The sequence below is a fragment of the Microcebus murinus genome, chromosome 2 (assembly GCF_040939455.1).
Source record: "Microcebus murinus isolate Inina chromosome 2, M.murinus_Inina_mat1.0, whole genome shotgun sequence".
In the NCBI taxonomy this organism is placed as follows: Eukaryota; Metazoa; Chordata; class Mammalia; order Primates; family Cheirogaleidae; genus Microcebus; species Microcebus murinus.
The window spans coordinates 48,577,583-48,602,633 of record NC_134105.1 but is presented as its reverse complement, the minus strand read 5'-3'; the positions used below and the strand labels follow the sequence as shown (position 1 = coordinate 48,602,633).

Below are 25,051 nucleotides of genomic sequence, written 5' to 3'. Positions count from 1 at the left end.
GAGGCCAAGGCAAGAGGATCACTGGAGGTCAAAACTTCGAGACCAGCCTGAGCAAGAGTGAGACCCCGTCTCTACTAAAATTAGCAAAAATTGGCCGGATGTGGTAGTGTGTGCCTGTGGTCCCAGCTGCTTGGGAGGCTGAGGCAGAAGGATTGCTTGAGCCCCTGAGTTTGAGGTTGCTGTGAGCTAGGGTGACGCCATGGTACTCTAGCCCAGGCAACAGAGTGAGCCTCTGTCTCAAAAAATAAAATAAAATAAAATAATAAAATAAAATAAAATAATAAAATAAAAAAATAAAATAAAATAAAAGTTTCCTATTACAATTGTCTCTCAGGATCCATGGAGGATTGGTTACAGGACCACCTGTGAATATCAAAATTCATGGATGTTTACTTTGTTATATAAAATGGCATACTATTTGCATATAACCTATGCACGTATTCCCGTATGTTTTAAATCATCTCTAGATTACTTATAATACCTGAAACAATGTAAATACTATGCCAATAGTTGTTATACTGTATTGTTTAGGGAATAATGACCAAAAAAAGTCTGTATATATTCAGTACAGACACAATTTTTTTTCCCAAATATTTTCAATCCATGGTTGATTGAATCCATGGATGCAAAACCCACTTTATAGAGAGGGCCAGCCATATTTTCTTTAGGAGTTTTGCAGTGATTTTTTATGGATAAGATTGGATTATAATTTTTTCTTATAGTTCCCATTAGGTTTTGGTATACCAGCCTTGAAAAATAAGTTGAAACTCTTCTCAGGAATACTTATTTTCCTTATGTTCATTTTTTTAATACTCTAGAATAGTTGTATTATGTTGGGGTTATTTGTCCTTAGAATGTTCAGTAGAATTTGCATGTTAGTATTTTCTTTTTGGATAGATTTGTGACTTAATTGCTACAATTTATTTGATGATTTTAGGATTATTCACATTTTTTAATTGAGTCTGTTTTACTAAATTATATTTATCTAGAAAAGTATAACTTCAGATTTTTTGGCAGTAAATTATACATAATCTCTTCTATGTCTTTTAAAACTTTGGGTATATTTGACGTTTTGTTCCATTTTAAATTTCTAGTAGGGAATATTTGACCTCTCATTTAATCTTGCTATAGCTTAGTCCATTTTTTTTTAGTTTTTTTTTTTTTTTTCAAAGAACCAACTTTTGCAATTTTTGATACTCTTGTCATATTTTAAAATTTTATTTCCTTATTTATACTTTATGTTTATTCTTTTAAGTTGCTTGGCTCTTCAATTTTAGCTTTCTTTTCTAATATAAACATTTAAGACTATGCATTTTCTACTAAGCGTCACTTTAGCTGCATTCCACAAATATTGATATTTATATATTGTTTTTTTAGCATCCTTTCTTCCTTCATGGGGTCCAGATATTTTTCTTAAATATTTGGATAAGTTAGATAAAGGATTGTCATCGAGATCTATTCATTTAAGAAATATTTATTTGAACCTAGACAAAGCACTGTGCCAGGTACCATTGGTGCACACAAATGAGTGTGAACACATTCCTGAAAGAACTTCTAGTCTAGTGGTAATGTGGAAAAAAAATGGCTTTAGATATAACATTTAAAAATGTATAGGCTGGGCACGGTGGCTCACGCCTGTAATCCTAACACTCTGGGAGGCCGAGGCAGGCGGATTGCTCGAGGTCAGGAGTTAGAATCCAGCCCGAGCAAGAGCGAGACCCCCATCTCTACTATAAATAGAAAGAAATTAATTGGCCAACTAATATATATATATATATAAAATTAGCCTGGCATGGTGGTGCATGCCTGTAGTCCCAGCTACTTGGAAGGCTGAGGTACCAGGATTGCTTGAGCCCAGGAGTTTGAGGTTGCTGTGAGCTAGCTGATGCCATGGCACTCTAGCCTGGGCAACAAAGCGAGACTCTGTCTCAAAAAAAAAAAAAAATGTATAACTTTCAGTTTAATGAAAATTAAAGTAAATGTTTATTAAATTTTAAAGGAACTCAGTTGATCATCTGTTCCCTTCCCTTCATCAAACCTAAAATAAAAGGATTATTTAACATTCAGCTGAAAAACTGAATATCCTCATCATGATAGATATATGTGTGTGTGTATATACACACAAGCCCACAAACTGTGCCAGAGTAATTTTTTAATAACATGCTGTTTTTCTTAGGTGTGAAGATGCCTTAAGAAAAAATAAGAGCTTAATTGGGCCAGATCAAAAGGAGTATCAAAGAGAACTGGAGAGAAACTATCATCGCCTTAAAGAGGCCCTACAGCCACTGATAAACAGAAAGATCCCTCAGTTATATAAGGCAGTATTGCCTGTCACCTGCCACAGGTATGCTTATCTACACATGGTTTTAGATAATGTTTCCTCTGAAACCTAACATTCAACTAGTATAAACCTTTTACAGGTTGAATATCCTTTATCTGAATTGCTCGGGACTAGAAGTGTTTCAGGTTTGAGATTTTGTTGGATTTTGTAATATTTGCATTTTACTTACTGGTTGAGCATCCTCAGTCTGAAACTCTAAAATCCTCAAAGCTTTGAGCTTTCAAAAAGTTTCTGATTTTCAAAAAGTCATTTCAGCATTCAAAAAGTTTCTGATTTTGGAGCATTTTGGATTTCATTTCCAAATTAGGGACGCTTAACCCATATTACCCTTACATTAATCAGTCTACAACATAAAAGTCAGTTCTTCCTGTAACTTGAGAATCATAAAGTTATGCTAAGTACTCATACTAATCAGGACTATTAAGTCTGGCCTCCTAAAGCTATTCCTTTTAAAGTTCTGTCATACTTTCTGGTATTTTAGTGGGAGAATTCACTAGAATCTATCAGAAGCCAGGTATTCATTTCCCTCAGTCATGATAGTAAATAGTATACACTGTGTTCTTCAAGATATGTATTAAAGCAGGTAACTCCATTGAGCATCAAAAAGGCTTCAGTATTTTTCTCTACTTTTTAAATGTGACAAATTAGAAATGGAAATTACTTGGAATTTTCTACAACTGAATCCTAGTTCTACTTGAGCAGGTAATTTAAGTTTTAGATCTCCTCTGTATATGAGATGATAGTACTTACCTTGAAGAGGTTGTTATTGTTATCTTGAAGAGATTAAATCATGTTACAGATGTAAAGTTCCTAGGACAGTGCCTGACATTTTACTTTTATCACCTGAATTTTGGAAAGGGCACAATAACTGCTAAAAGTAAACTGCCTTTTTTACATTTTGAAATCAAATTTACATACAACTGTTGAATTATGTAGCAGTGATATTTTACCACCCTTTTCTTTCTTTACTAACCATAAAATAAAGCAATACAGAAAATTATATTGTAATTATCTGATAAATTAATAATTGGAAGGCCATTGAAGGTGTTTACATAAAAATAGAATGTAGATGCATGGTACACTATACTGCAGAAGAGAGTTAAACTGGCTATTTACTCACCTGGGAATTAGTCCCTGTGCTTACGTAGTCTCATATGTTTTTACTTCTAGGCCTGTAGAAAAAAGTCATTCACACATTCATTCAGAAAATGTCTACTAAGTGCTTGCTTTAGGTCAGCATATAGATCATCTGAATGTCTTCCACAATCTGTAGGAAGAGGCTAGACCAGAAGGCCTGTTTTAGATTCTTTCTCTGGCAAAACATATTTTACTTTATCATCTTTTACTGATGTGGGATACCCTGTTAGGTAGTTTCTTCTCAAAATTCCCAATGGGAAACAACATAGTACTTCCCAACACTTTTTGTTTCCCCTTCAATCTTTTTGGATTTTTTTCCTTCTTGCTGCCTCCATTCCCCTCCAATAGTCTTATATCCACCAGGTCAGAGATCCCAGAGTGCAAGGGTACTGGTTCCCTAAGATGGGCAGTTGCCTGATCACAGTATCAGTTCCTTCAGATCTCTCCAACTCCTTTCTGTGAAAGCCTGTGTTCTTCCTATCTGAAGGGAACTTTTCCTTTACACATATCCTGAGTTTTGCCTTCCTCTCTGATCTTCTTTTTGGCTAATCCTCCAAGCTTTGGTTGTTAATATTTTCAGGCAATTTTCTGGAATTTAGAAAAAACTTTTTCTTGATGAACAGCATCTAGCTTTGAAGACTGCTTATTCCCTTCTAAGCAAACTATAAGATTCAGAGCTGAATGTGATCTCTTTGCACCTGCCCTCTACTTTCCTAATGATATTAAGCCTCATGGCTTAACCTTAATTATAGGAAGAATAAGCAAAAGAAACCAACTTAAGAAGTATTTCAAGAATATCATCCCCTTGACTTTTAACTTTAGAATTTAGAGTTCCTAGAATTTGATTTTTTAAGTTTGCCGGTTTACAAAATCTGCATTATTTTGTAGTAAGCTTAAAGGTATTAAGATAGTGGTTCTCAAAGTATGACCTATGACCCATGAGGGGAGTTCCTAAGATCCTTTCATGAGGTTCCTAAAGTCAAAACTAATTTCATATTACTAGCAATTATTATTTTCCTTTTTTCACTCTCATTCCCTTATGAGGGTAATAGTGCAGTTTTCCAGAGACTACATGACATGTGATATTGTAAAAGACTGAGTATGGGCCGGGCGCGGTGGCTCACGCCTGTAATCCTAGCACTCTGGGAGGCCGAGGCGGGCGGATTGCTCAAGGTCAGGAGTTCAAAACCAGCCTGAGCGAGACCCCGTCTCTACCATAAAAATAGAAAGAAATTAATTGGCCAACTAATATATATATATATAAAAATCAGCCGGGCATGGTGGCTTGTGCCTGTAGTCCCAGCTACTTGGGAGGCTGAGGCAGGAGGATCGCTTGAGCCCAGGAGTTTGAGGTTGCTGTGAGCTAGGCTGACGCCACGGCACTCACTCTAGCCTAGGCAAGAAAGCGAGACTCTGTCTCAAAAAAAAAAAAAAAAAGACTGAGTATGGAAGCAGGGATGAGAATCTAGGCCTGTTGAGCCAGACTCTTACATGAGTGTCACTCTTCTAAAATTTCTTATTTTTAATAAGCAATGGTATTTATAGTGACATGTAGTGATGGATTAGTCTGTAAAATAATTATTAGATCATTAAATATGAAATGTCTGACTTCAAATCAAGTGTAGTTATTTATATCTCAAACAAGAAGCAATACAATTAAGGTATGCACCTAAACTATCAACACAGTTTTGATAGTTTATCTTATGATAGCTTGTTTATGCCAGCAGTGAGGGAGTGGTGTTGAAATCACAAAAGATGTTTTCCACAGCTTGTTGAGATTGAATATTTTTCCTTGCAAGAAGTGTTACAAAGCCTGGAAGAAGTGATAGTCTGTTGGTGCAAGGTCGGGTGAATACAATGGATGGCAGAGATTTCCCAAGTCCAGCTTCTGTAGTTTGAGTGGCGTTGTTTGTGCAATCATAGGTTGCAAGCATTGTCTTGTCAAGAGGATTGGCCTGTCTCTGTTGAGTGATCTCAGCTGCTTAATGGCAAGCATGCTAATCATTTCGTCCAATTGGTTGCAGTAGACATCCGCTGTAATCGACTCATCTGGTTTCATGAAGCTGTAGTGGATAATACCAGCACTGGACCACCAAACACACACTATTAGCTTTTTTTGATGAATATTCAGTTTTGGACTGTGTTTCGGCAGTTTATCGGTATCCAATCATTGTGCCAGATGCTTGGTATTGTGAAAAAAAATCCATTTTTCACATGTAACAATACTGTGTAGAAATGGTTCACCTTTATGTCGTGACAGAAAAGGCAATCTTCGAGACAATTCCTCTGCTGATGCTCGTTTAAGTCATGTGGAACCCATCTATCCAGTTTATCTTGCCATTTTGTTTCAAATGATCCAGTACTGTCGGAAGAGTAACGTCAAACCTTGCTGGTAATTCAATGTGTAGATTGAGATGGATCTGCTTCCAGTACAGCTTTTTTGTTTTTTTGCCCAGCTAAAAATTCTTTTATTAGCGAAGAAGGAGACAAGTATTGGGTGATAACCAGCAGTTTCTCCCACCACCACACCACCTCTTTCTTTTTCAAACAGAAGCAGTCCCATGTGGCAAAAGTACCAATCCATGGATTTGGAGACAAAATTCATAACAGGCTTCTCTGACTTTACCAGACATTCTACATCCATAAGTAGGTGGAGCCAGAGACCATGGCAAATCAGCACCAGAGGGAGGAATATCCAAGCTTGATGACATGTATCAGAATGTCTACCCAAGCAAATTCCTGAATTTTCATTTGAGTAAGGTATTGGAAGAGTAGATTATTCTATTGGCCAAAGGCAGTCAGCAATATCAAAATTCCATGTGCATGCTCCAGTTGACCAAATACAATGATGCTGTCTCAGCACAACAGTAGAGAAACTTCAAAGATGGCCTGAAACCATCTTGTTAAAGTACTTGCTGAGATGACTCATTAGAGATTTGTTTGGTGCTGCCTTTGCATTCAAGTCTTATTTTCCAGAAGTGCAGATACAGTCCAACTGTAATTTCATCATTGTGCATCTTAGAGGCTGCAGTTAGCCTCTGGCCTCCTGCCTTCTCTTTCATCTGCAGGCATTGCCAAGACCAGGCCACAGCCACTCACCTACACTTCAGCTTCCACTTCCACTACAGCTTTCAGCTCATCATTATCCATCTTGGTCTCAGGTTGCCTATGTGGCTCATTTTCAAGATTTAAAATCAGTGGAACGGAACTTCTCATCTTCTAATCAGTGTCCTGTGTGTTTATTAGCCACATTCTTCCCTTACACTTCATTGATATTTTGAGCTATCTGCGTTGCATTGGTTCCACAAGGGAACTCATATTGAGAAGTAACACGAATTTTTGACTTATCCATGGTTTCACAAAAATTGCTCTAAAAAACAATTTGAAAGCTAATCACCAGCTAAAACATGCGTTTGAAAGACTGAGGATGTACCTTCACAATAAAAATAAAACAAGAAGTGTCAAAGTAAAATGTCAGAGATACCAACTATCAAACTTAGTACTTAGGGAAATTGGACATTTCATACTTAATAACCTAATTTTAAATTTTATTAGTTTTAATTTCTAACATGGTAAATATCCATATATAACCCATATAAAAGATTCCTGGGGTTCTTATGTAAAAAGGTCTTGAGACAAAGTTTGAGAACCACTGGTTTAAGACTTAAAATTTAGTAAAGAAACACCCACCTTTTGGCATTTAATAAGTCCAAATCTTTTCCTGAAATTTGTTATCTTTTAAGTCCTTATCTTATTTATCACAATATCTGCAGTACCAACTGGGCAAATGAATAAATGACCAATGGACTTGGAAAAGTGGTTACTATAGTATGCTTCTAATCTACACAAAAATTTATAAGCCAGAACATACATACATACTATATATATATATATATATATATATATATATATATATGTATATGGCAGAGTATGTAGGATAAGCATCTAACTTGGAAGTTAATAGGAATTGGTGGCAAGACTTTCACATAACTCTGGCAGGAAAAAGTACATAAAACATTTTAAAGGTATATGCAAAAATTGTGTTCTTATAACTATATCCTCTCATTTTTTCCCCCAGAGATTCCTTCAGTCGAATGAGTCTTCGCAAAATGGATCTCTAAGATAAATGCACTTGTTTTACTCATTTGAAAAGAGCCATGTGTTCAACATTGAGTGTGAAAAGAAGTTAAGATCTATTGAAAAATAAGACAGGATGGAATTCTGGAAATTATGTTGATTTACTCATTGAAGAATGCAGTGGCCAAAACAATATCAAACGTAGATTGTTAAAGTTTGGGAATCATGGCTATGGTTTCTAATGTTCTGGTAACATACTGTTATCTTTTTTTAAAGACATTTTAATGACTCAAAGGTACACTATACATTTACCATTATTTATACCATAGCTAATGTTAAATTTATTTACTTTAAGTTCATATTTCTTAATTTATATTACCACTTATAGATTGATTTTGGAACCATTTTAAATGTAGTAATGCTTATTTTAAAGGTACTATTAAATATGTGAATGTTTACACTAATTTTACTGAGTGAGACTTCTAAAAATTTTCTTTACTGACAGAGGTAGAGAGTAAGTTAATAAGGGTTGATTCAAGAATGAGTTCCAAAACTAGCAAAATGAAAATTAAAAGTCATTTTATGGGCTCAAAGAGCCCCAAAATGATAAATGAATAGATGAAGATAGATATTGGTAGCTGATTTATAACATCTTTTTTTTTTTTTTATCAGAATCCAATCAGCCAAATCAGTTTATTAATACCTGAGCAGGGGCTGTCACCACTCCATGCAAGGAGGGAGAAGCAGCCTGATTTATAACATCTTAAAACTGAGTTCTAAGTTATTTTCCATTTAGATATCCAAAAAAGGAATTTTGAATGGCAGGAATAATTTTACTTGATAAAACTTTTATCTATAAATAATGATTTTTAACTACTGGGATAGCTAATACCAGCAACATAGCTTGATTTTTATGACTCAGTCTTATGCCAATGATAGCCAATGATAGCAATATGAACTTCATGATTCTAGCAACTTTAATGAATGATTCCTGTGTTTCAAATTAAACAAGCCAGTCAACAGTTTTTAATGATCTAAACCAGAAAATTAGAATCTGCTTTAAAGCATTTTTTTTTTTTTTTTTTTTTGAGACAGAGTCTCGCTTTGTTGCCCAGGCTAGAGTGAGTGCCGTGGCGTCAGCCTAGCTCACAGCAACCTCAGACTCCTGGGCTCAAGTGATCCTCCTGCCTCAGCCTCCCGAGTAGCTGGGACTACAGGCATGCGCCACCATGCCCGGCTAATTTTTTCTATATATATTAATTGGCCAATGAATTTCTTTCTATTTATAGTAGAGACGGGGTCTCGCTCTTGCTCAGGCTAGTTTCGAACTCCTGACCTCAAGCAATCCACCCGCCTCGGCCTCCTAGAGTGCTAGGATTACAGGCGTGAGCCACCACGCCCGGCCTGCTTTAAAGCATTTTACATCACCATGCAGGTAACATAAAACTGGAGTTTGAGAAGTCACATACTTTTTTAACACTTTTGAGATTTTAGAAAGCACATGTAAAATGTAACATTAGCTGTTTAATTGAAGTTAACTAATTCATTTAGAATTATAATATGAAAAAGTAATGCAAAAGAAAATTGAGAAGCAACATTTTAATTACTTGGCAAGTTTTTCCAAAACAGTACATATTAATGATTTCTGGAAATGTTTAGACCAATGTTTTTTGTGTAGTAGTTAGTCTAGCTTACAAAATGGCATCATTTATAATTTATCTACTAACCAGTTACATGAATCACTTAAGAACTGATTAAATAGTGCCTTCACTCCATACTTGATGTGGAAAACAAGGGTTCAAAAATGTTACTTCTCCTGAGAGCCTAGTAATGACATCCCCCCTCCAGCTTGCTTTAATAATGTGTAGCATTATCTGTGATTCCTCTTATGTACATGAGTTCAAAGGCTGAATCAAAAAGATTTTTCAGATGAATCTAGGTCGGACCAAATCTGAGGGGTCAGAAGGGCATATAACATCAAAAATCTGTTTCAGGAAAGAGCCAAATGAACAATAAGGCAAGGCACAAGGTGTCAAGAATGGAAACTTTACAAAAAGTAACATACTCTCCTCTTCTTTGGGGGATGGTAGAGACATGAGGTAGGCATAAGGAGAGAATAACCCCTAGGTTACTTCCCATTAAGGTTACATTTATGTAGGTTCGAACTGCTTCACATAAATCTCAGTTATCAAGAACTCAAATTTTATATAATTATGATTTTCATGCAGTACCAATTATTTTCTTAGGTCAAAACAGGCTTCCTCTTAAAATGAAAACATTGGTATGATACTGAATACTTCCTAAATTCTTACATACTTCGTTTTTCTTATAATGCAAACTTTCTCACATCAGGAATCTATATTGGTTCATTGGCTTTGAGTGTTAGAGGTCCAATCTCTATTCTAGACCTACTCCATCAGAAGCATGTTATGGGTAGTATTTAGGGGCTGTTTCTTTTTAGAAGTTCCATTAGTGATTCTGAATGGGAGGAGAACCATGACTTTTATTTTTGTACCACCTTGTGGAAGAAGGTAAGACATGTAAATAATTTATTAGTTGACAAGGTACTCTTGTTGAAATGGGGTGTAACAGTGTTATCCCAATAGCATTTATATATTCTTTAAAATCATTTTTAAGAAAGAGTCTTAGTTCAAAGAATCTCCTTTAACACTTCACAAGATAATTGATCATTTACCAATTTAGAATGCTGTATTTAAAATGAGATTTTAACCAAGTTTTTGTGTGCCCAAAGCATCATCTTAAGTTCTCCAGTTTTAGATTCTATTAACTTACGTACCTACGTTAAGGGACAACTAGATGCAACAATTTTTATTATAATCCTTTTAAGTATGACAACTCGGATGGACTAAGTACAATTTCTCCTTTGAAAAATTTTCTACCTCCACTGTTTGAAAGTATCAAGTATATTAAAGGTAATTATTCATATTTATTATTTATATATACTTACTGTTTTAGAGAACGCAGATGTTATTTAGGATAAAAACATGCAAGTAAAAAAATTCAAACATTTGTATACATAGTGGTTAAGCAATTTAAATTTTATTGACCTCCCAGTTTTTAAAAAAAGTTAAATTTAAGGTCATACCTCTAAGTTTGATGTACTATATACAGATCGTGCAGAATATAAGTATGAAGAGATACAAATTAGTCCATGCCCAAAAAGATTTACTAGAGTACAGAACCATCTTCATAAATACATATAAAATTCTTGTGAAGACAGACAGGAACTGTCCAGGTTTTGAGACACTTTTCAAGGTGACTCAAGGCACAAAATGTACACCATTGTGAATACACACATTCTAGACTTTGTGCCTCTGATACAGCCCATCAAAGATTTGGCTTCATGACTCTTATAAAACTAAATGTACTAAATGAGATTCTGCTTCTTAGGTGAAAAACCACAGGACCTATAAACATCATGTAGATAATTACTCCAAAATATGGAGAATACAAATACAAGCACTTTATTTTAAAAAGCAAACACAAAAGATTGGTGTAAATCCAAAAGTGTTTAAATGCTTCCATTTTGGGTAATTCAGTTAAGAAACTATACAAGTTTGTTCCCAGAAGCTAATGCATCACTAGTCTCTACTAAGGAAAACGAATTCTAAAAATTAACATGGTTTTCAGTAATTCAAATTTCACTATTTATATAAAAACCTAGAGAGACCAATAATATCCAGTAGCTTCAAAAGATAAGCTAAAAACTTTGATGTCATCAACTTCACCAATGTTTGTGCAGGTCTGTTTAATATATACACAGGAAAATACACTCAACTCTATAATTTCTTATAAAATAGCAAGTAAGGAGTAGATGTAGGAGATGTAGAAGGGGAAAGAGAATTCAAAAAGTCCTTCTCTTCAGTAACTTTCACCTCAGAATCATCAAAAAGCAACCACTTCCCCTCATACTCCTTTAAGCTTTGCACTACATAGGAAATTTTGTTCTCAAATCCACTAATATTAATGCCTGTTTGGTCACTGGATTCCTTGTTTCTATCAGATTCATGGGTCCCATTAGTATTGTTAGTCTCAGAATTTCTATTTTCAGAAAATGCTGCACTGGCCACCTTATCAGGATTAGATGCTTTGTTGTATAGCTCATAATCTGCTTTGCTCTTTTGTCCTCCAAGAAGTCCAATAGCTTCTACATTTTTTTTGTTCAAAACTTTACTTGGCTGTGTACTTCCACCAACTCTAATTGACACTTCTTCATCATCATAGTTTTCAACCACACCCCTTGCTTCCTCCTCATTCAAGGGTTCTGGCTTACTTATTTCACACATTTGGTCAACTACAAAATTTCCCTTATCTAGTTCTAAACTATTAAGGTCGGTGACTTTAACAGAAGCAGTGTAATGCCCACTACTAATTGTAATGCCACTATGCATCACAACTGCAAATAATCCATAGCTGTCGTTAGTTGGCTTTGTGCTCCATTCTTCTAGTGACAATTTAAGAGGTGTCAATAAAGGAGTGTTGATCTTGGAAAGTCCACCACCGTAACAATCAAACCTTTAGAAAGAGAAAAAAAAGGTTTCCTGCAGTTCCATTTCAAATTCAAGATTTCAAACCCAATGTGAAGCCAAGTAACAATCTGAATGAACCCTTAATATTCATATTCATATGAATAAACAACAAAGAAAATAAACAAGACCTCAACTGTGTTTATTTACTTATTTTAGAGAAAGTCTCATTTTCTTGCAGGGACTAGAGTACAGTGGTGTCATCATATCCTACTGCAACCTCAAACTCCTGGGCTTAAGTGAAGCTCCTGCCTCAGCCTCTGGAGTAGCTGGGATGCCACCACACCACCTAATTTTTAAAATTATTTTTTGTGGAGATGGGGTCTTGCTATATGTTGTTCAGACTGGTCTGAACTCATAGCTGCAAGCAGCTCATGCCACCTTGGCCTCCCAAAGTCCTAGGATCATAGCACGTGGCAAGACCCCAACTTTGATTAATATTTATAATATATACAAAAATATTGTAATAACTAATATTCAGGTGTTTCTATGGAGGATGTATCGTATTTTTTCTCCTTGATTTCCCTAATTTTGTGCAGTAAGAAAATAAATGGCATTTTAAATAGACTGAACCTGAAACCAAAATGCTTTTACATTTTAGTCATTTCAATGTGAAGTCTTTCTCTACCAAAACTTGGGAAAATAAGTATTGTAGCAAAGAAAAGGTCCCCTGAATAAAGAATGGACTGTATCTTGTCTTCTGACATAATAAAGTATATGAGAGCTCCCCGGAAGCCCTCATGGTAACTTCAAACAAGTCATTAATTAAATAGTAAAATCTACAATGACATTATACATGTCCAAAAAAAAAAAAAAAAAAAAATCACAGACTATCCAAAATGTCATTAGCATTTTACTCAAATTGTTCAAAGGTTAGTTTGACTTCCTAGCGTACCTTAAAACTAAAAAGAATTATAATTTTGCTTTTCTCCCCTTCAAAGAACAAATCTTGATGTGTATAAAATTTGTTCCCTACTTTCATCAGATCTACTGACTTTGAATTCTCAGATGCTACTAGCATCTAAGAAGGAATTAATATGAAAAGATGTATAAAGAAATCATACTTAATATATATTCATACCAAAAGGATTTAAATTTCATTTTTATAGAAAAGCTATTAATAAGAGAACAAAACTTGTTCTAAGGCAATCTTTACAAATTACTTCATTTTAGTACTTTATGTTCCTACTATTATAGTATTTTGTACAAAATTTATCTTCTATAGCAGCTCATTTTCTTAATATAGTTTTTATTTACAATACTCACTCCAAGCCACTAGCAGCAAAGCACTTCAAATGAATAGTTATAACTTCAGGCATTTTGTCAAACAAAAGACTTCGTTCAGCTTCAGTATAATGATGGCAATTTTCACAGAAATATTTATCTTCTCCTACAATCCTCTCTACTGAAGCAAATTGTGAAATTGCCCATCTCAGGGTCTTCATTTCTGTTTTTGGCTCTGGAGAAACTACAAAAGAGAATCCTTTCATTCACAAATCTCTCAGCCATTCAAAAAATAAACCATACAGTTTCATGTTCTCAGCGTTTAATTTTTTTTTTTTTTTTTTTTTTTTTTTTTTTTTGAGACAGAGTCTCCCTCTGTTGTCCAGGCTAGAGTGAGTGCCGTGGCGTCAGCCTAGCTCACAGCAACCTCAAACTCCTGGGCTGCAGTGATCCTTCTGCCTCAGCCTCCCGAGTAGCTGGGACTACAGGCATGCGCCACTATGCCCGGCTAATTTTTTATATATATATCAGTTGGCCAATTAATTTCTTTCTATTTATAGTAGAGACGGGGTCTCGCTCTTGCTCAGGCTGGTTTTGAACTCCTGACCTTGAGCAATCCACCCGCCTCGGCCTCCCAAGAGCTAGGATTACAGGCGTGAGCCACAGCGCCCGGCCTCAGCGTTTAATTTTGATTGACTAATCCATTCCCAAATAACTAGAGACTTTTTTCACTTTCAGAAACTATTTTCATAAGCTCACCCTCAACATTATACATCTTTTAAATATTTACATTTGGTCCACCAAAAAATATATATGTGACACAAGAGACAGCAAAAACAAAATAAACCTAGTCTCTGTGCCACAGTGTAAGATAGACAAGTAAGTTTACATTTAATAGCCAATTTTCAATATCTGACAGGTAAATCAGTCCCATAATTATTTCCCATGATATTTCCATACTTTTTATGGTTTGCACTAGACACAACAGTTGCTCAGATGTTGTGTGTAAAAATAACCTCAGTAACCCTGAAAGATTCAGGTCCCCAAAAGTTAATTTATTAAAGCATTTCATTTTTCCATTCTAACACTTTATCAAAAAGATGCTACAATTTTCCAAATGCTAACCATTTACAAGTGAAGGTAGATAAGCAGAAAGGTTACATTAAACACTAAAGGCCAGTTTTCTTCTCTCTATTTATACAAGCTACTATTAGACTGTGTGATGTTGAAGAAAACTATAATTACTCAATGGTCCAAACAGGATTCCAATTTTGCTTACTTTCAGAACTCTCCTCTACTTTGGAAAGCTCATCTTCTTGTACTGGCACACTGATGTCTTGAAAATCTTCCCTTCTTTCAGTTAAGCTTTCACATTCCAAGCAACGAGTCCGTAACACCAGCTGACCTTGAAATAATTTTTCCACTAGCTCAAAACCAATTTGCTCTGCACCTAAAATGAAAACAGGAAAAGTCTATACAGATTAGCTTTTCAGTAAAGCCAAAATAACCAATTTTCCATTTAAATAAAGCATATCCTGAATAAAAGTCCCATTTTTATATCTCAGCTTAACAGCATTAAGTGGTAACTTATTCATGAAATGTAAATTCCTTGTAAAGACAGTTTTGAACATGAATTACTCATCTCTAAAAGAAAAGCCAATTATATCTTCTTAACTCCCTTCTCAAAGACACCTCCCTATAGAATAATCCCAGAATAAGTATGGCATTTTTGGTAAAACCATTTTTTAACCATATCAATACTACACATTTTCCACGGCAGACCTGGAGAAAACTAAGTAAATATCTAATTCAGGTAGGGTATAACTAGTCATGTGCTGCATAGTGATGGTTCAATTAACAGCAGACCACATATATGATGACGCTGGTCCCATAAAGATTATAATACCATATTTTTACTGTACCTATATTTACATATCTATGTTTAGATACACAAATACCACTGTCATAACTACCTACAGTATTCAGTACAGTAATATGCTATACAGGCTCATAACCTAGGAGCAATAGGCTTTACTACACAGCCTAAGTGTGTACAGTAGGCTATTCATCTAGGTTGTATAAGTACATACACCCTCACATCCACACAACGAAATTGCCTAATGACACATTTCTCAGAATGTATCCCCATCATTAAGTAACACATGACTATACTTAGTTCTCTAAAAATTTCACTAAATGCAATTTCCATCATGAATTTATGTCAAATGCTGCATAAATAAAGGGGAAAAATACAGTCTTGCCATTTATACTGAACTTCCTCAGTTTACACACCATAAATTAACATTACCATAATGACATTACAAGTATATGTAATACAATTATATATATAACATCTACTGTATTGACATTACATATATAAGTAATACAGGTAATACAACACACACACACCTCTAAGCACAGCACTTAAAACATCATAGTTCACCTTCAGAGTTAAATTTCCTTCTCTTAAAAATTTTAGCCATACAGATTATACTGTACATGTATCTAAGAAGGGAAAATTCTAATTCTGTAACTGTTAATGCTCCTACCTACCAAAGTCTAAGAATTATACTGACCTTTGTTTATGGGCTTAACTTCATTAACATTTACAGGTTTAACATTATTTCCTGGAGATTCAATTCCACAACCATGAACTGTGTTATCATTTTCACACTTCCCCAAGTCCTCTTCAAGATCATATTCATTTTCTTTAGATTGTCCTTTAGATCCTTGGTTTGTTGTTATTTTTCCCAGGCTACAGAATTTAGAAAGAATGCTGGGTTGCTTAGTTGCTGACTTTAACCAATTTATCTTAACTCTTGTTTTCTTCTGTGAGGGTCTTGCACTCTCATTTTCAGATACGTACTTGGGGATTATTTTAGGAGGAATCTCTAATGTATCATCTGTAGCTTTTCTTTTTGATCTAGTTTGTCTCTGGTTCTCTTCCAGTGACTGGTGTTCCTTGAATACTTTAACTTTTTTCTTAATATGACCAAAGTCAGTGTCACTTTTTCTTTTCCCATTTCCTTTTGGAAAATGCCTCATATTGTCAATCTCCATGCCGTTAATACCACTCATTTCCTCTTTCTGATTAGGTTTTTCTTCCACCTTAGTAGATAATTCTGCCACATTCTTTACTTCTTCTTTTTTTAGAAGTTGGCATGTTTCTTGAATATTTCCCAAAATACACTGTAATACTTCCTGTGCATCATGCTGTAGATATCCTTCATACATAGGGTTGAGTTCCCTATAAATAAAAATTTCCATTTCATCTATTCTAGTTTTGAAGAGATAATATATAAAAGAAAATCTTTCTACACAGAAATGAATTCATTTACAGGGATATCATAAATTACTTCCTTTTTAACACATTAACTTTCATGTGAGTTGTATTTAACTCATGCTAGTTTTGAATCTGGTGCCTCATGAAGCATATGAAGACTCAATTCTCCAAAACAAATTCAATAAGTATGTCATGAGTCACATACAACTCAAGTGGTGTGCAGCATTAAGAATTGACTCTAGCGGCTTGTGAGTTCCATGTACCTCAGGCACAGAAAACAAAAAATACAAATTTTTCACTAAATTAGAATCGTTATGTTTTCAAAGTTTTTATTCTATTTTCATAATAAAACACTGTAGCTGCAAGGAAAAAATGTTTTTTTCTAGTGTGGCAGTCAATGTGTTAAAATCTGAAGACATTTATTCTGCTACAAATTTGAAATGTTACCTGTAACTAAAAACAAATTTTACCCTATTTTTATTATCACAATACTTTAATATTCTTCTCAATATATTAATAATAGTGTTTCCCATATACCAGGTTATACTGAAAATGCTTTTCATATGTATACATAATCTTCACAATAATTATACCTATGAGGAACAATTATTACCACTATTGACTGATAAGGGAACTAAGGCAGAGAGGTTAAGTAACTTGCCCAGGGTCATAGAACTAGTTGGATACAAAGCCAAAGTTCAAACCTGCTCTTGGCCACTATGCTACAATGCCTCTTAACAAAAGTATAGCAATGTATTACACCTAGTTCTACTTCTAAACTAAATGATTAAATGACTGTTTTAAAGACTTTTTTCTTTTGAGACAGTGTCTCTATCACCCTGGGTAGAATGCAATAGCATCATCATAGCCCATTGCAACCTCAAACTCCTGGGCTTAAGCGATCCCCTTGCCTCAGCCTCCCAAGTAGCTGAGGTGCACGCCACACTCAGTTAACTTTTCTATTTTTAGTAGAGACAGGGTCTCACTCTTATTCAGGCTTATTCTTATCTCAAACTCCTGAGCTCAAGCAATCCTATTGCCTTGGCCTCCCAGAGTGGTAGGATAACAGGCATGAGCCACCTCGCCCAGCCCCCCTATAATTTCTTTGAACAAGGCTATTTTATATTTTATATAGAGAATGAAGTTTCATTTTTTAAGAGACTAGCACAAAGCAATCTAATCCAATTAACTAATAGTTCTTTACTAAGCACATATAACAAAAATAGAATATTTGGAGTTTGTAGTGCTTACATCTAATATATTTAGAATATAGTCCTAAAATTCCTAATCTGAAATCCTTAAGACTACACATTCAGAAATTTTCAGATTCAAAAAGATGGTATGGCATAAAAGTAAAATATATATCACACACATTTTATGTGGCAGTACCCTATAATTAAACATATTACTACTTCTACAGAAAAATGTATGAATATTTACATTAGAGATAAATATAAAGACAGTAAGCCTCATATAAATTCAGATCCAGTGAATTTAGTACCATATTTATGAAAAAATTTCCAGTTTTCAGAGCTTCTAGGATATAAAGGACTATTGACCTAGAGTTTCCATTTTCCTTGCCCTTTATTCCTATTTGTTCACATAGCACTCTCCTCCAAAGACAGAAAAAAGTAGCTAAATTTGAATCCTAAAATTATATTATAGGCTATACCTGAGTGTGTTAAGCAGTCGCCTTGGCTGAGTAGCAAGCTCATCGGTATATTTCTCTGGATTTAAGAGAAAACTAGCCTGAAGCTGTTCAACTGAAATGATTAAGGACTGTAAACTGCATATCAGTTCATAACTTGCCAAAGAATCTTCTTTACAATTTGCCTGTCAAGAAAGAAACACAAACCAGTATTTTCATTTATGAACAAATTAAGTACTTTTCCCCTTTCTTATCTTTGTCTCACTAAACAATACTAGCTTTTCTAAATTGCATTATAGAACTAATTTTGTGGGGTGTACAATAAACTTTTTTTATTTTTGAAAGGATTTTTTTAGTTACTATTATGTCATCCATGCCAATGGTTTTCTAGTTATGGAAGTCAAAGGTTTCTATAATTACAATATATTTACTTAAATTTTAAGTCAATTTGATGAACAATCCAAGCATAATTGTTAAGAACATGTGTATTTAAGTTCATGTAAATGGAATAAAAGTTTTATGAATGGACTTTTTAAAAAAGTCGATTTGAAAACACAATGGATAAATAAGTGTTTCATGGGTATGACAAATTGTGTAGTATACAAATCACAAAAGTTTGGTAAATAATTTAGAAGACTAGAGGAATCACTCTGCAAAGGGGATAATCTAGTTAGCTAGCTTTGCAAGAGTGAAAAATAATTGCCTTCCTGACAATATAAAGTACTGAGAAATTTAATTTTCAGTTATAGTTTGTTAACAGAGAAATCATTTTTGTCAGCCTCCCCCAAATCCTCTTGTGTATCTATTACTTTTTCACTTCTAAATAAGTGAATTCCCCTTTATTTTTGCTTTTTATATTATTTCTGTTATTTATTTTACCTTATCTTTTTGATTGCCATCATCCTTTAGAGCTTCTTTCTTCCTTGAAATAATATTAAATAAGTGCTTCACTCCAGATTTAAAACCAGGACAAAAATATAATACCTATAAAAAGTAAGACTAAGTGTTTACTGAACAAACAATATACATAAAATCATTAAAACAGTATCATACTTTTTGTAGAGCACTTTTAAATGCATTACCTAACATTCTAAGATTAAGCTTTGTGTCAAAACTTGTTCTCCACCTCATCAGTAGAATCCCACTGTCTTCCCTCATTGGCACAAAGCACTGAGCCGGGGAAGATATTGCTAAGACTTTAAGGTCAAGGATATACAACGTAACACCAATATAGCTCCACAGGGTATAGCGTAATAGCACCAGGACCAGGAATCAGGCAGAGAAATTAAAGGTTTGGCATCTTCCACTTAACCAAGGTCTACTCAATTTTGCTATCTCATCTTCATTTAGCATATCACTTCCTCTTACCCCAAAGGAATTTTAGTAACATGCACCTTAGAACCATTATCATTATTTTAGCCTATTCTGTTTTATTTACAATCAAAAGGCAAAGACAGTATATGGACAATTAAAGTCTTCCAGTAACCTGATATTCTCAGAAACATTAAATGTCACATCATTCTTTGCCTACTAAAGTTTTAGCAAAATTGTCAATTTACCTGAAGTATGCTATTAAGATAACAAGTATTGCCAAGATTATTCAGTCCCACAAATGGTAACAAGTTTTCTCTCTTCTCACAGTTTATAGGTGAGGACTGTGCTGCAGGAACAACTTGATCACTATTAAATACAGAAGGAAGAAAAGTATAATTAAGTAGTACGTTAAGGAAACAGAGTGAAAATATTACTTCTCTAGATTTAGCCTTTTCCCAAAAGTTGTATGATCTGAAAAATATATGGATCTTACTCAGATGAGTTTAAGAGAAGAAATCTGTACAAACTCAAAAATTGCTATATACCCAGAATGTACGTTTTAAAAGCACTTACAAATATTACACTTAACAAGCTTCAAAATAATTCCTTTAAGAGGATGTTAATCCCATTTTGCAGAGTAGAAAATTGAGGAACTGGTACTGTGCTTTGTTTCACATACTTTGACATTTTAATCAAGTAGTTTAACTCTAAATAAAAACCTGGGAATGACCTGACCATATTTGGGAGAGGCTATACCAAGTATAGATTAAGAGCAAAGAAAGACTAAGAGGAAAGATTAAGAGGAAATAAAGTCTATGAAGAGAAGTATACAGCCATAAAGTCTATGAAGAGAATTATATAGCTATCTCTTACTTAAAAACAAATTGTTGGGTGAGCATGGTGGCTCACGCCTGTAATCCTAGCACTCTGGGAGGTCGGAGGCCAAGGCAGGTGGATCACTCAAGGTTAGGAGTTTGAAACCAGCCTGAGCAAGAGTGACACCCAGTCTCTACTAAAAATAGAAAGAAATTAATTGGCCACCTAAAAATATATAGAAAAAATTAGCTGGGCATGGTGGTGCATGCCTATAGTCCCAGCTACTCGAGAGGCTGAGAAAGAAGGATCGCTTGAGCCCAGGAGTTTGAGGTTGCTGTGAGCTAGGCTAACACCATGGCACTCTAGCCCGGGCAACAGAGTGAGCTGCTGTCTCAAAAAAGAAAAAACAAACAAATTGTTCAAGTTTATCATTCTTTTACTTCTTTAACAGTAAAACTAGGTTTTCCCAGTATTTTTATTTTAATAACCACACTAGCCATTATTACTCCAGCATCTCAAAGCATTTATAAGCATAAATGCTAATAAACAAAAGTTTCATTCACAATCTCCTTGACTGATTATTGGCATATATTAGGAAATTACACATGGAACCAATCCACTTTAGTCATTCAGCAGAGTGCCTACTTGTTAAACAGAGAAACAGTATAGATTCAAGCTAGTGGAATAAAGTATTCCATTTTATTCTGATTTCAGTCACTAAAGAATTTGCATCAAAAGCATTTATTTAAGTTTACTTTAAAGTAAAATTTGAAATTATATGCCTCCAACAGGTGTGATTAGTTACAACTACATACTTACATATGACTATATGAGTTTAAATATCTCATGACTGTCAAGTCTTCCGAACCAAAAAAATCACCTATTTCTTTTACCCTTATACAAATGTGTTGCTCTACAAATAATCAAATTTAAACTCCAACAGATAATTTTAGTCAATAAATATTCCTCCAAGTTAGTCTATATGGCTGAGCATAATAGTAAACATTATGGATGTGATCCCTATGGGGAACCCCCAGTTTTGCTCTGTTCCTACTATACCCTAGCTAGACTTATTAAAAGCACACTGAAGTGTACTTTTTTGTCTCTATGGGCTATCAGGTCAGACTGGAGGTATCAATCCAAGTTCACTGCCACTTCAATGATGTGGAATAAAAAAAGTACAGAAATAAGATACATACATTTCAGATCCTCTATATTCAGAAGCTTTTTCTTCATTTTCTTGAGAATCTGTGAAATCCAAGGCTCTCTTAGTTTCCTTTTTCTGAAAAAACTTTAAGGAAAGTCTGTTTTTCTTAGATGGACTACCTTTTGAAAGTCCATTATTTTCACTAGGTATGACACCAGGCATTTTCTCTTCAAATCCCAAGGAGGTGGCAAGAACTTACAAAGGGAAGTTGTAATCACCAATTATATCTGTTAATCACAGAGAAAAGGTTTCATTAGATTTCAGTTGTCAGTAACAAAAGCATCAATTTTTAAAACAAATGAACCAAAAGGAATGGTACAAATGAGAACTTCATATTTGAAACCTAATGCCTGGCAATAGGTACTTTAATGTTTATTGCTTAAATGAAAGAGCTTACCACAATGTCCTTAACTTTGTTAAAGAACAAAAAAATATAAGATAATGAACTTTTATCAGCCTGCTATAGATTAAGGGCCACATCACAAAGTACTCCATTTAGTAGCCCTATGGTAAAGTAGCATAATTAAAGAGTAAAAACTTAATTTTTCATGATAACTTAATTCATTCAGAAAATATTGATGGAGCAACTACAATCTCTAATTCTAAAGTAGGAGGCAGGAAACAGAAGGATCAATGGAAAATCAAGGCAGTGCTGGACATTAATGAGTCTTCCCTTCCAAAGCTTTTTCTAGTTATTTACCATAAATATATGAAATAAAGTCTCTACATTTAAGATATAATTTGTGTACAAGGCATAGATCTAGTGTTCAGTTATACCTAAAAACCTGAGTGAAAGATAATAAAACACATGCAAAGACGGGACACTAGAAAATACATTATTCTACTAGTTTTCCAAACTTTTATTAAACTATAAATTTCAAAAATACTGCTTTGAGTAGGAAAAAAGATGATTTGGTTTGCCTTTTGCAACCTTGCTACCCTGTTTTAAAGTAAAGCTTTCAGATGAAAAAAAAAATACGGCAACTTTTGTAGAAGTTATTTTATACATCAGTCCTGTTTTTCATTAGGCCATCTAGGAAAAAATTATCTGACTGAAGTATTACCATAGCATTTACTTAGAGCCCAAAACCTGAGCAGTGAGTTTCAAATGTAGATAGAATAATAAGATGACTACACAGAATTTACTCAGATTCCATCCTTAATATGCATTTCATTAGGCTGACTTCAATCCAGGAATTCACAAAACTGAACTTAGCAGTGAAAACCATTTTTGAGACCCAATTCAGGAAGAAGTGGAAAATTGATTAATTTCCCCATTGTCTCCGACAGACAGAAACTGGATCTCAACTGACAAGAGTTAACCGGACTTAAGAAAAGGAAAAGATAATTAAACAGCTGAAATAGCGAACCATATCCTTAATTAAAAAACCAAACCTCTTGGCCCCCTCAAAATTAAATGCTAGATCAAATATTTAACAGTACTGAGAATGTAACATTTTGCCAGGTGCCGTTATCGTATGCTATATCATTTCTTGCCCCTGGCTTTCCTTGTAATTGGGGGTTTGTTCCATCAAAAATACTTCTCCTCTAACTATAAACCAAATTTCGCAGAACACACAATCGAACATTAACGTTCTTGAACAAAATGACAGCGTGAACACTCAGTCCCACTAGTTTTAAATTATATCCTTTAGGAGATGACACAACTCAATTCCTATTTTTCAAGAAAAATGCAAAATAATTAAGGACAAAGTCTTCGCCAAAGGTATTAAGACACGTGGCGTTCTAAATACTCTGGAAAAACTATAAGTGGAAGAAAATGCGCGGTAAAATTTCGCAATACCGACACAGGGCAACTGTGTGAAAACATTTCTTTTTCTCCCTATCCTGCACCACTCTAGGGAGCGGAAAACAAACGGGAAAAGATGAGCAGAGACTGGGTGGCCGAGCGGGCGGGAGGCTGGCCGGTGGCGTCTGGCCCTCACCACCGCCCCTGGCCCCCTCGCCCGTGGAGTTGGCCTATTTACGCCCAGCCAGCACCTGCCTCTTGAGTCCCCAGCGGCGGAGAGTGCGCCCCGCCCGGGGTGCACAGGACTCCCGCGGGCAGCTCTGCAAGGGTGCACGACCCACCAAAACGGTCCAGGGGTCTTGCCGGCAGCCTCACTCGGGCGCCGGCCGAACTTGTCCCCGCGCCCGGGCGCCGGCCCCTCCTCCCCAGGCCCTCCTACCTGGTCATGGCCCAAAGCGAGGTCCGCGGCGGTGACACCGACAAGTCCAACCAGAAAGAGTGTGGGTGCGACAGGTGAGTCCCTGCCCCGACCCCGCCGGGTCCCGGACCCAAGGGAAAGCTGGCCGGATCGCCCTCCCCGCGGGGGAGTGACCATCCGCTCACAAGAGCGGGAACCCCGGCCGCCGCTCGGTCCTGCCTTGCGCCGGCACCGACTACATTCCCGGAGCGGCGCCCGTCCGCGCCCGCCCCGGGATGGCGAGGAGCGCAACAAGCAGTGGTCCCGCCCGCGGAGCGCCTCAACCGCTAGGGTCTCTCCCACTCCACAACCGAGGGGAACTTGGCGCGTTTTCCTCAGTCTCAGGACCCCTGTGTTTTAGCCTCCGCCCGCGCCAGCGCTGCGATTGAAGGTGGCGTCCTTTGAAAATGCCGGTTCTGGTCTCCACGCTGCAGAGAGACGACAGGCAAGGGCCGCCTCGCGACCGCCACTCGCCCTTGGCACGCACGGGCTCCAGAGTCAGCCGGAACGGTAGTTTCCCCAAGATCCTAACGGGTTCTACAATTTCAAACAGCGCAGGCACCGTCACGGGCAGCTCGCGCGGGTCCTCGCTGAGGGCGCGCGCTAGCGGCTGGAGGCCTGGCTGGCGGGCTCGAGCCTCACACCCTTTTTTTTTAACCATTCGTGCGCGCGAGTTGAGGGAAAAGCGTACGGGTCGGGAGACAGGACAGAGAGATGATGGGACGGCTCCGTCCTCGAGGAGCCTAAACCCACCAATCCGTGAAGAACAATCCCCAAAACCTTGCCCCCCCCACCCCCAGGAAAAGCCAATCAGAAGTACCTCGACAAAAGCCAATTAGAGGGGCAGGAGACGGAAGGCCAGCCAATACCAAAAAAGAAGAAGGGAAAGCTCCAGCCAATCATATTTGGACATACAGAGTGTTCCTCAGGAGCGGCTCCCCTCCTTCCGCTCTCATTGGCGCTCGAGTGCGCGCTTTTGCTGCCGACTGTTAAAATCTTGTTTTGCGTTTAGTCAATCCTCGACGGTGGGGAGCCAGCGAGGGTGTGGTTTCCGGAGTGAGGCCCTCACAACCGCCCCGCCTCCCTTTCTTGCGTACACACTCGGGCGGGGTTGCCCGGGAGACCAGTGTCAGAAAATGGCTAAGCGGCTTGCTCGCTGCTGCGCGCCTGGCCTTTCTGTTCGGAATCGCTGCTCCACGGGCCCTGGGGCCAGCCAATAGGAACGGGCGCTGCCGCGGATAACAATACAT

The 25,051-nt window shown here is 36.4% G+C and overlaps 2 protein-coding genes across 9 annotated transcripts in view; one reads left to right on the top strand and one right to left on the bottom strand.

The window, feature by feature from the left end:
* DOCK7 (dedicator of cytokinesis 7) overlaps window positions 1-8,019 on the top strand; it is a 203,895-nt gene extending 195,876 nt beyond the window's left edge. For all 8 annotated transcript variants that reach the window (XM_012767100.2, XM_012767098.2, XM_075998923.1 and 5 more), the window contains 2 exons: window positions 2,177-2,344; window positions 7,557-8,019. In XM_012767100.2, the coding sequence (XP_012622554.2) occupies window positions 2,177-2,344; window positions 7,557-7,599 (211 nt within the window). In that variant the 3' untranslated portion in view covers window positions 7,600-8,019. The remainder of the gene's footprint in view (window positions 1-2,176; window positions 2,345-7,556) is intronic.
* A 2,574-nt stretch (window positions 8,020-10,593) lies between these two features.
* USP1 (ubiquitin specific peptidase 1) lies at window positions 10,594-24,275 on the bottom strand. The gene is made up of 9 exons (XM_012767101.3): window positions 23,784-24,275; window positions 21,587-21,821; window positions 19,817-19,937; window positions 19,137-19,241; window positions 18,282-18,442; window positions 15,903-16,573; window positions 14,606-14,776; window positions 13,369-13,570; window positions 10,594-12,091 (listed from the first exon to the last, which is right to left on the bottom strand). Exons 2-9 carry the CDS (start codon window positions 21,754-21,756, stop codon window positions 11,356-11,358), a joined length of 2,337 nt encoding a protein of 778 aa, XP_012622555.1. The 5' UTR covers window positions 21,757-21,821; window positions 23,784-24,275; the 3' UTR covers window positions 10,594-11,355.
* Between the last annotated feature and the right edge of the window lie 776 nt (window positions 24,276-25,051).